General features: G+C 38.4%; 1 protein-coding gene across 7 annotated transcripts in view; it reads left to right on the top strand.

The window, feature by feature from the left end:
• Window positions 1-12573, top strand: part of LOC132910106 (glutamate receptor ionotropic, kainate 2-like) — a 121873-nt gene that overhangs the window by 59833 nt on the left and 49467 nt on the right. For all 7 annotated transcript variants that reach the window (XM_060965565.1, XM_060965567.1, XM_060965566.1 and 4 more), the window contains exons 5-7: window positions 6058-6233; window positions 6789-6842; window positions 6935-7099. In XM_060965565.1, the coding sequence (XP_060821548.1) occupies window positions 6058-6233; window positions 6789-6842; window positions 6935-7099 (395 nt within the window). The remainder of the gene's footprint in view (window positions 1-6057; window positions 6234-6788; window positions 6843-6934; window positions 7100-12573) is intronic.

Genomic DNA, 12573 nt, shown 5'->3' on the forward strand with positions numbered 1-12573 from the left:
GAAGTTACACGACAAACGGTGGAAAGTCTTGAATTTCTATTCGTGGGCGAAGTTACACGCCGGAAAGTCTTGAATTTCTATTTGGGAGGTTTCCACGATCGGATTTCGATTTAAATTCTTGAATCTACAGCACCTTCTTTTTTCTTCTAAATCCTCCACTTTCTCACTCACTTTCGCGGTTCTCCTTCGTGCAACACGACAGGAGATCACCCGTAGCTCTGGTCGCCGGGAAAAAGACGACAAGTATATTTAAATCAAAAATGCGAGCGCTTTAACAAATAAAAACTACGTAGCCACAAAAGACGCGTTAACGAAGTCAGTAAATTTCTAGATACATACTCAAATTGCTCAAAAAGCACCAGAAGGACGCCAATAAAATAGATGAAATAGATAACTTACAAACACCTCTTCAATCAAATTCTTGTCGTACACAAAACTTTCTTTCATGTAACTGTGAACGCTATATCACAAATGACAGAATGTTCTTGGATACTTGCACCAAGCGCGTGTTTCCCACGTCCAAGCTATGTAACGTAAAGTGTAATTTATTCGTATGAGCCAATAACTTGTCCAAAATATGAATTTGTCTTTCTCAGTTCGAAAACTGTTCATCTTCGCACAAAGTGTCTTGAGGTCATTTAATGTTGAAGTGGTCACCAAAGAAAACTCTACATCTGGTCTTTTAGCTTTCTCAAGCACTGAAACCATCGACAGCGTATAGACAAAAGACTGCGTCGAAGACAAACCATAAACAGTAGATGGCTTCAGGGTTTTCAGTCATAGGGTAACACTGCTAGCGTGCGGATCTGAATCAGCTCATATTATATTCCGACTTGTATTTACGCTTTAGTATTTAAAATATATATTTTCTATCTTACAATTTATCCACGCGTTCCTTTGTAGTCACATACATCTAATAACCTCAACAGTTAAGACTTTTTTACTCTTCGAAAAACTCGGTAAGACAAGATCTGCATAGCTCGAAGAATCTAACTTTTTCCTTGAAATTCGCATTACCTAGGTTCCATTGTGATATTCAATGAACTATTTCGTTATTTACCACGCTTAATAATTTTTCCACGCAACTGAAAGAAAAACGACCACTGAAGCTGAGAGACAATGTCAGCTCTAGTTTCCGGTGATTTAGAGTAGCAAGTACGTGGCAGACTAGATACATATTTCTCCGATGTCCAAATCCCCTATCTCTACCTCGACAGGAGACGAACGTCATTCGCCACTTTTTCCGGCATGTTCCGAGAATCTTCAACGCGCCTGCCAATATCGCGTACGTCTGTCGGTGACGCGAACGTTTCGAAGCGATTTTCGTCTTCCGTGACAAAAATACTCATAGAGTGGTTTCGTGTATGGCTGTATAACTCAAAGAACTGCAGTTTCGAAGTGTCATGGACTGGTTGCTGAAGAATCTTCGAAATTGCGTTTGCCAAAATAAACTCTCGCCGAAGTGGATTTCACGAGGTTTCGTGACTTCAATTGCCAGGCTATTGGAAATATTATAAGTCTGTTCGAGTACAAGGAAGGGATAAAAGGCATTCCTTCCGTTGCAGCTTAAAATGCGGCATTGCACCTTTCCATTGTCCAGGATGTTTCCTGAGAAGAGCGAACACAGAGCGTAGAATAAGGAGGATCGAGAGAAAGGATCGAAAGAGGCTATGGCGGCGGTGGCGAGAATTTCCACAATAGATGGTGAAAGGTCCAGGACTATGGTTCATCGTTGATTCTCCAGACGCGAGGAAACGGAATCCAGTGTTCAGGATTGAAGGAATTGGATGCTTCCTTGGATATCCCTAAAAAGACTTTGCACTATTAGAGATTTCGTATAGATGGTTTGCCTGTAGATGAAATCTTGGCGGATTACACCGTAGGTCAAAAAATTACCGCCATTCAAAACTTTCGGTATTCTTTGACCTTGTTAATAAAATTTCAAGTCGTAATATGCGCAAAGTTGAAAAGGGTTTCCTACGATTCTATTACTCGGAATTCAATGCTGCAGTAGAAGCTGAAAGATGACACGCTGCTCTGCCAGACGATCCCGAATGACTGTGGGAAAATTCAGAATTGCGTCACGTGAGAAGCTACAAAGATTAGGAAAGGGATAAGGAGGTAAAGTCTCGAAAGAAACAGAATGAAGGAGGAGGAAGAGAAAAAGGAGAATTGTTTGAAAGAAGAAGCAGATAGAAGCGGAGAGCGTGTTTGATGGAGCAAAGAGGAAAAGATAAGAAGGAAAGTGCGAAACGGGCTCGAGAGGTGGAGATTTCGCGGATTTACAGCCAGAAGAAAGGATCCTAGGGTGTTTAACGCCATCTTTGTGTCAGACACCGAGATTAAGGAGTCCCGTGACTAGAGACACCGGACCATTCGTTGTCACAACATAACGAAGGATCGCAAGGTACCTCGTTATCTGAGAAAAACGCGGAGCTGAAGACGGGCGCAATAAACCCAGTCATTATCGTAAAGGACGACAAAATGTCTTCTAGGAAATATGTAAATATCAGTGTATGTAACGAGAGCTTTAACAACGTATTTAGGGGAAAGCTCGTCAGTGCGGTGTCGGATTTATAGCATGTCGCCCTAAGGTGTGTATTATAATGATTAAGGGTTACGTGATATATCGACGTATGGGAGTGATAAATCACAGAATTCTATTCGATAGATATAAAATAAAATGATATAGAATGGTAAAAACTGAAAATTTGATAATAGTCAGTTTATAAAATAAAATAACATGATAAAAAATTGTGAAAAGAGAACATTTCATATTAGTCATTTTAATTGTTTCAATAAACCCAACGTTGGTAATGAAATAAGTAAACTTGAAATTCTCAAAAGTTTAGCACAACTTTTCAATTATTCACACACTATCCTTGTTATTTCTCAATTATATAGATCTCACACGCATAATGTTAAATCTCTACAGATAAATTCAGCTGCTCAGATTTACGAACACTTGACACTATTATTATTGTGAATTTTTTGATCTCCATTGTTTGATCTTTTCCTCTGTCAAAGCCAGTATTTACAACCTCAAGAATTACTTTGTGGCAACAGAATCGTACGTCTGCGCGTGCAGAACGAATTCATACTAAATTGCCAAATCATGTGCCAATCTTGCGTAGCCCGTATGATCTACAGATCAATTACCGATATTAATTTCCACGTACATCCAAATTTCCTCGTGCATTCTTCTAAATCGACCCTCATTCCTTACCAATACTCCGGCATAAACATTCACATTCACTCGTGATCCGCGTGAATTCTCACTATTGCATTCTCATCTATCACAAAAATGTCGGAAATCGCGGACATTAATTTCTTTCTATTAGCGAACAACGATAAAGTAACAGGATGTCACGGGCCATTAATCATCGTGATCGATTCGCTTGTTTCGATAAAATATGTAAACCGAAAAGACGCGAACAATTCAATTCCTCCGGAATACCAGCCGTTCCCGATCGAGGTGGAAAAAATGAATGACTTCCTTCCTCGCACCGTGCCGGCGCAATATTTCATCCGACAGCGGTTATCGGCATTCGAGGCACGACCGTAAGTGCTTGTCATTAAAGTAAGTAAATGCCGATATAATAATTTGTTTCGTGTCTCGAGCGGTCTTGAACGCCCCAAGAGAAATCATCCACTACCTTGAAGCGATGTTCTCCTTTTTCTTCTCGCGTTTTTACCCCCTCGAATCAGCCATGTAGTTGGAACAGTTTGCTCAAGTCTGGACTTCTCATTTGGTCGCAGGCGAAGATTTATAAACAGTCTCTCGCTTTTGATTTCTCCCTTTTATTCTAAGACCAACTGTAGACTTTTAGCAATCATAAAATACTTTGCTCATGAAGAAAAAAGGAAGATTCGATGATTTATGTTGTTATTGTCGCCACGTACTCGAGTCATTTGAATTTCAACACGAAGAACTTTCGAAGCGTGTCGAGAGCAGATGCTGTTCGTATTGAATTTGAAACGACGAATTGTGCCAGTTCATTTAACTTGCAATGGAATTGCTTCATTCGCGTAAAATCCGCTCATTTGTAATATTGAATTGAGTTATCGTATTAATCTCTGTTTACCACGAAAGAATTAATTGGTCTTTTTGTCTTATTAGCGATCCGTAACGAAAGAAAATTATTCAACCGTTCATCGAAGTATCCAAAAAAAGTTTCCTATAAAAAATATAATTTCCATTAAAAACCAAGATAAAAAAAATTCCAACTCATTAGTTCGGGAATATATTGTACTTCCATTTTTACGTTGCTACCCTAACGATGTATCTTCCTTAACGATGGACAAGCAAACAATCTCCACCTCCAAAGGAAACTCAATGCTTACAAATACTGCGAACGCTAGACCAGCTTGTTTGCTATATCAGCGACAATTAAATTCCGTTTCTTGCTAGGGGATTAGTTAGCCTGTCTACGGATTTGCCCGCGTTAATTAACGGGTCTGCAACAGGAAAATCTGGCGATTTCTCCGCGAGCAAAATCACGAATGAAAAATCTATTCGTCCTGTTTGCTGCGACGAATCACTCGTTTAACTTGATCGAACAATGAAATATTAACCCTTTCCGATTTCACTCTATTTCACTCGATTTTGTTTTCGATTTTAATACATAAAACATGTTCCTATGTATTATACCTCAATTAAATAGAAATATGTCAACGTGGATAGATTATTGTTTAGAAAAATATTAAGCTACATTCAAATTTGGTACAGCTTTTCAAAATATATAGCTTATCGACAGTTTGGACCAGGGTGTTCCAAATGAATTAGTAATTTTTCAGAGCGATTTTATGGATTTTGCAACGGTACATTTTTGGTAATTTGAATTTTTGCAAAGTACATGGGTAAAAGTGAATTATCTATATTTTCACATGTTTTTCATTTTCATTTATTTGTGATTTCATCGTCGATGATTTCATTATTAAATCCTAGTCGTGCTGTTAAATAATTCCATGACGATATCCGATACAAGGGTCGTTGATTATTAATATACATCTATAAAACAACAAAATATTTCAATGTTACATTTTGGAATAATCAATTCCAAATGATCGAATTCGTGAAAGTTTGTTGATTCTCGTCGTTCGAAGGACTCGGTCGACCTAAGAGAATGGACGAAACGTTAGTCCACCAGACGGGGAATCCCGGACGTTCAAGTTCCGACTGAAAACTTGAAAGGGAACGAACTCGAACCTCGGAAGACCCGCAAGTCGAGATGATACCTTGATTACTCAGGCGGTGGGAAGTATTGATTTCATCGGGCGACGCGATTCACGGGTTTCCGACCCATTAAACGGCCACTCTAATAATATCTAAGAAGATCCGCGAAGGAACTACATATTTCGGCGATCTCGCAATTATTGAAACGATCGGGGTCACTCGTATTCGAGAATATTTTCTTGTGAAGTTGCGCCAAATTCTTGGAACATATCTACTGTAGCAATTATCAACTTTAGCTCAGCACCATTGAGCTATTTCGATCGAAAGAAAATTAAGAATTGAAGGTTTTCGAGGAAAAGTGGCACGACTAATTTGAATAAACTTTCGGAAATATTAACTAGAAACTGCGGATGAAATATTAGGTTGTCCGAAAAGTTTCTTTCGTTCTGTAAGGAAATAATAGACACATAATGTTTTTTGTTTTATATTAATTTATTGAATTATGCTCGAACATAATAATAGAAATACAACAAAATGGATCATACCTAATTCAAGAAAATAATATGAAACAGAAATTGTTGTTCATCTATTATCACCTTATGAAACGAAAGAAACTTTTCGAACAACTTAATATAAGTTGTACTGTAATAGAGAAATCTGTGTGCATTTGATAATCAACTGGTTGCAACAAGCCAGTTATTCCAAAAATTCAGTAAGAAAATTTTCACACATTTGATAACGTTTGCCATCGCGTGATTATCAAAGCTCGTAAAATTGATGATCGTTGACGCGAGAACACAGTTACAAGAAGCGCGAGCAGTTTCGAGTTGATTGGTTCTGACTCTAATCGATGTGACAAGTAAATTAATCGCGTGTTTCAGGACTGGTGAAGCTACGAGAACTCGTCAGGTCGCCGAAGTCTCGAGAGATCGAGGTTAACCTCAGGCAGGCCGACCCGGATTCCTACAGGCAGGTTCTCTCCGAGATGAAAAGCAAGGAAATACGGAATCTCATCGTAGATACCAGACCGGAGCATATGCATCATTTTCTACGAATGGTAAATACATATTCCTGTATCGATTTCCTGTGCCCGTGGCTTCGATAATCCCAACGCGTCCCCAATGTAAATATCTTGCAGGCATTCTGATCTTTCTCCGCGTTTGCTTTTATGCGATATTGATTTCGTAACACCATTCCTTTTTTTTCTCTCTCTCTCTCTTTTGACATCTAAATCATGTAACGCAACATTCGCTGCCTTGTACCTCAAGTGATTTTTCAGAAATTGAAAGTAATATAAATCCTACTAGAAATTGAATTTCATTTCTATATGTTTACGGAGAAGTTGCTCTTAGTTGCGTGGTATTTCCTTCTGCGGCATAAAGTATAATTTAGAAACAAGTTAAACAAATTCGTAGTCCACTGAATTATTTCATTTTAAGGGAGGTCACGGTCACAATTTCTTATGATATGTGAACTTACATTCTACTAGTAAATTATAACAATACGTAAATTAATAATCGCTCAATAAATATCAATTGAAGTCGAATCAATAATCGATCAAGCAATAAATCATCGCCATGGAAAATAAATCGATGCACGTGTCTACTTTCAGATCTTGCAGCTGCAAATGAACGACTACAAGTACCACTATCTCTTCACAACTTTCGTAAGTACACTCAGCTTCGAAGAAGAGGCAGACAGCCCCGAGGCGGGTCTTCTAAACGGTTCGGAAACGCGATCTATCCGTCCCTGTTCCAGGATATCGAGACCTTCGACCTCGAGGACTTCAAGTACAATTTCGTCAATATCACTGCCTTCCGTCTGGTCGACGCGGAGGATGTCGGAGTGCGGGGCATCTTGAGGGACATGGAACGATACCAACCGTCCGGGAATACGATCCTCAACAAATCGAGAGTTATACAGGTAAAAGTTCCATGTGACCCGAAACCCGATCATGCCAAATATCTATGTCTGCGTTCTCAGGATGTTTGCGCGATCTGTTATCGCACCGCTCTTCGATATTCGCTTCGTGCACATGCGACGGATTGATTTTTATCCGGCTACGTGACTGTTTGCTCCGTTAAATGGATGTGCCAAGTCAATAGTCACGATTGTACGATGTTGGAAGGCTTCTAAAGGGATTCGAAATTCTTTTCGGAATTATAAAGAACGTTAATATAGATGGATACTTTGGATAAGATGGTAATTTCTATAAACGGTTAATTTATCAGTAGTTCTGACGATGACGAAAATTAGTATCATTGCGATTACACCAAGTACTCGCGCTACAGTATCAGTTTTTATAATCAGAGTCGGAAGCTTTTGAATAAAAATGTAACAATTGCTTTCGGTTTCTATTATAAGCTTCCAATTTTTCTTTTCTCCTTTTACAAAAGACCATCCTCAAATCTCCACCGATCAATAATCGATCGTTCTGTTAATGGATATTCTGATAATCGAGACCCTAGTGAATTGACTCGCAATTTTTCGGGACAAAAGCAAAGTTCAGCGAATCAAAAATTACGAGGACAAGTTATTTTGGACAATTTATAGTAATCACGGAAAATCCCGCTTCTGTCCACCGTCGTGATACTTTATTGATCGCAAAGTACGTAGCAGCGCAAAAACGAGACCGATGAGAAAGATAGGACAGAAACTGGAAAACACGTATCGACTGTTGGATGTAAAACAATACGAGGAGAAAAACTTCATAGAAAGTAGCCTGTTCGATGCCACAGCGGACGTTTCGCACGCTAGTAAAATAATTTGAAAGCGATCATTGCCTGACAAAGCGAGTCAAACAAGTTCGTTAAACCTTAATAAAGAACTATGGAAATAATTCGTGTTAACCTGGCACGTTCAATCAAATCTCGTTGGCGATGTGACGTTTTGGAAGGCTGCAGAATAGTGACGTTTGTACTTGGAACACGCGGATCTTCCTACTTTTCCTCGATTTGCATTCAGATTAGTGTGTCTGGCCTGGCATCAGTTAACTGTCCTGTCACCTCTCGTAACGAAACGAAATTTCGAAACGCCTGTGTTGTCGCATCTCTGGGGAATTCTGTCCCCCTTTTTCTTTTTTTTTTTTTTTTCATTTGGAAACAGAGAACCTAATACATATAAGCATTAGAAAAATATGAAATTTGGTAGAGAGAAACTTGTTGTTCTACAAACTTATTCCAACTTATTTGGTTGCTACCTGTTCGTCATTATCTTCCTTCTCGATTGAGGATTTAAAAATCCCTAAATTGATCTTAAAGCTAACGTCTATATTACAAATATATCTTACCTCGTTTAAAAAATTTCTCCAAAATTCAATATTCCAAATTTTATTGGCGTATGTCGTACATCGTCTCTCTTATCAATTACTCGATGTTGTGTTACACTTGAGTTTTGATCTCATTTTAAAAACTTGATGAAATTCCATAAGAATTCTTTACCTTAATAACGTGAAGTTGCGGTGCTGAAAATGCAAACGTCTGTCAGGGCTTAGCAAGGCATACTATATACAGGGGCCATCTGGTTCACATTCTCTTATTATTCTAGCCGACACAGTTCGTCAAGATAATCAAATTTTCTACGTTTTGTTTGTCCGAAACACCGCGTTCTTTTGTGGCCACTGTTTTTCATGCAAACAAAATCTACGAGTTAATAAAAAAAAGCGACGAAGAAATATTGGTACAAACAAGATCATACGTCTGCAATAATATCAAAAATTTCTAGGAGTAACTTCTGGCCATTTTATTCTATATGTAATAAAAAGGATAAACTCGGACATTGTTAGTGATTTCTTCGGAGAACGAATAGACTTAAAACTAGTTCCAAATCTTAATTAACCAACTAACTAATTAATAAATAGGTTTAGATAGTATATATAATCCTAGTGGCTTTATTTATGTTACTGTAGATGTTTCAATATTTCCAGGGTTTCCTTAGAAGGTTTCCTTTCCGGGAATGCAACCCTTCGGCTTGGCTGTTATTCGAGCCATTTTCGAACGCTGTTTTATATAGTGGCTATAAATCACATATGTGTGTAGCTTCTGCTTCAATTGATCTACAGTGGCTTGTAGAAATATTCGAACATTTACCATACAAAATTTTTACATATATCTACAACATATTTATACCATATTATGTTATATTATATTATGTTATATTATTATATATCATTATCAGTATAGCCGTCATAGTCGATTTTCATTATAACGTTAATAAAATTTAAATATGTTATTCTCTCTACACTGTAATGAACCGACACGAAAAGCGCGATATTTCTACATAGAATAGTTAGGCATAGGCTGGTTTGGTAAATAGATTTTTCCAGGCCCGTCAAACGTAACTACTTTTATAAAACACAGCACCAAGGAAAACGAGACGGAGTTGGAGGAATGGCTGTCACAAAAGAAACCGCATTTCTCGCCGAGTCGGGCAACTTAATTCGCTGGCTTTTAAAGTAGACGGTCGCTTAAAGTGCCCTCGAACGACTCGTTTGAATCGACAATTGCGTCCAGGAGAAATGTGTCTAGTAGAAAAGGAAGAAAAGAAAAGGAGAAAGAGAAAAGGAGGGGGAAAATTGAATTAATACCGAAGATTTTCCTTCGAAGGTACGAAACAATGTCCGGAAATTCGAGAAAGGAAAAAGGGAAATAGATATGTCTGAAGGTTTAATCGAATGATGGTTGCAGGCGAAACGAGATTATGGTCTCTGTTCGATCCGCCATCTTTTGTATGGTGACAGAGTCGTTCCGCTAGTCCGTGTTTTATTTCGAGGAAAATGGTGAATGAGGTATATGCAGAGGAACGAGGAAATACTTTGTGGAAAAGGGCAGCTAGATTAATGATTCGCCTTAATGGCGGCGTAAAGAAAGAGTTTTCTAATAATAGCGCGATGGCTGAACTTTTGTTATAGCTTGACTTTTGCACGATGGTAAAATATATAGCGCTGCATAGAAAATGAAACATTTTTTTTTTAATTCTAATACTTCACGATATCAAAAGCATCGATCTGTCTCAATTGCGAAAACAAAAATTTCGAATTCTCTCGTTTGGATAGATTTAACAAGTCAAAAGAAAATGTTATAATTATTATGGACGCAATTTGACCTACATATACATTCTCTTTAACGAAACAATTTTGGGAGAGATATAAATTAATAAAAATTATTTATTAAAACATATTTTCATCGATTAATCAATTATAAAAAGAAAAAAAGCCTCAATAAATATACGCTTGCAAAGTGGCGTACGCGTGTTTCCCCATTGATAAAGATTCCGCAATACTGGGAATTTGAATAAAAATACCTAGGTTTTTCCATTGGTATAAAACATAAAAATATCGAGCCACTGTTACACAGTGGCAAATAGAGAAAAGTCCTGCTCTCATCGTATCACGAACGTGACCTAAATTGAAATATTACTGTTTCGTTTGTATTGTATAAAAATTCCCTTGCTGTGTTTGTTTTTCGCGTTAAAAAGAATCAACAGCGATCTTTAATTTTGCTCCACGGATTTAAACAAACGATTTTCCTATCGTACTGTAGAAGGGGCGAGATTGAATTTGCAAATCGACAAGAGGACCGTAAATTTCAATTAGATCGGGGGCAAGTACAAACGAAGAGAGCAAGTTCGTTAACCGAAGAGGGCAAGTTTTTGCATAGCGCGCGGCCAAAGTTACAGACGATACGAAAGGGGGTAAAGAAACAGTGACTGCTGGCTATTATTAGTTTTACCCAATTAGTGAAATGAGCGCAGCAGTCGGCCGTCACGTGATTAAGCTCGTATGGCTTCCTTTCGCTTTTCAGCGAGATTATCCTCGGCACAAAGACAGCGAACGAAGAAAGAAATCGCATCTCAAGGTTCGTCCATGTGCCTGTTTCAGCCCCGATCAACCAAGCGATTAGAAGCTTCGGCCATGGCTCATCTCACTGATTAAATGAACGCGACCATTTTCAATGAAATCCCATAACGTCTCCTAATTTTCGGTAATTTTCGTCGAAATTATTTCACTCAAAAAGCACTCTAATTGCAGGGCACTCGTTCTCGCTTTCTGAAACTTTATTGTTTCAAAAGCTTCTTGCTGCCAGCAAAGTAGCGTGCCTCCCTTTCTAAACTGAACTTCAGAACAAAGGAAATTGTACGTACAGTAGTTAAATACTTTTCGTTTAAACTAACTGTTGTTCTTAACGATAGACGTCTTCTGTCGTTTCTTAAACTGACGCTCTTCTTTGTACTTTTCATACGAAGTATCTCAGTTTAGACGTGGTATCGAATGTTGAGTAGGTAGGCTCGTAATCGTTAGATATAGAATGAAATTGTAAAATTATAAGAATTTATTCCTATAATTTTCCAATAATTCACATAGAACTCTCCTGCTTCTATGTGACACTCTTAAAGAAATTACACACATCGTATATTCTTGTCACGTGCAGGTAGATCTCCTCATGTAGCATGCATGTCAAATCTCCACGTGTATTCTTCGAACACATCTACACCCTCTGCTACAGACCAATACTAGCATAACAATTCTCTCGATCCTCAATCATTCGTCTGTCATACGAATGCTTACTTTTACAATACGCGTATTTCCAAAAATAATGTCCATCTATACATAGTATTTGTATAACCCTATATAACGAGTTTACAAGAACAGTTCTATCCTACATAATCTCAGTTCTCCTCCCTGTCACTTGTCCTCAGTCACCTTACGATTTTCCGAATTGTCAGGCTGAAATTACCTTGGACAGCCGTTGTTTCCAGACTTCCCACGGGTACGATGTCACAACCGTAAAATCTACTGTCTACTTTCACCAAGGTTACTCGTGTCCTTCCTCGATACGATTTTTCTTCGATTGCTCGAAGCTTCGGTTCACCCTTTTATCTTCCTCGATTTTCCTCTTATTTCTCACCGTTAAACGATCGAGTTAGCCAACAAAAAGTTCTAAAGAAAAAAGAAAACACAGCCACAATCAGCCTTAGTTGAAAGTGCCATGAAAAGAAGGAAAAGAGTGAGTTGAAAGAAGGTCGAAGCTTTTGAAGATGCATTGTGAGCTAACCACCTTGCCAAAGGGCACAAGCTGGCTCGAAATAAGGCTGTACACCTGTTAGACCGATCTTCTTGTGAAGAAAGTATAGGACGAACAAACGAGGCTCGTCTGGAAAAATAAACGCGTACCTATACGTGTGTGTCTGCGGGTCTCTTTTTCGACGAGAGCTTGTTACACGGTGGACGGTCCTTGCATACTGATCTAGTTCCTTTTATAGTGTAGAGTATCAGTCTCGTAGTAATCAAGGTGGCTGGGTCTCGCTGCCGATTGAAGGTATCGAGTGAATGAATTGAATTTTAACGCGTTGCATTCGGCGATCTATTTTTTAAATTTGTTAGAGATCGGCAGCTCTTT

This window comes from Bombus pascuorum, chromosome 8 (genome assembly GCF_905332965.1).
Source record: "Bombus pascuorum chromosome 8, iyBomPasc1.1, whole genome shotgun sequence".
Taxonomy (NCBI): domain Eukaryota; kingdom Metazoa; phylum Arthropoda; class Insecta; order Hymenoptera; family Apidae; genus Bombus; species Bombus pascuorum.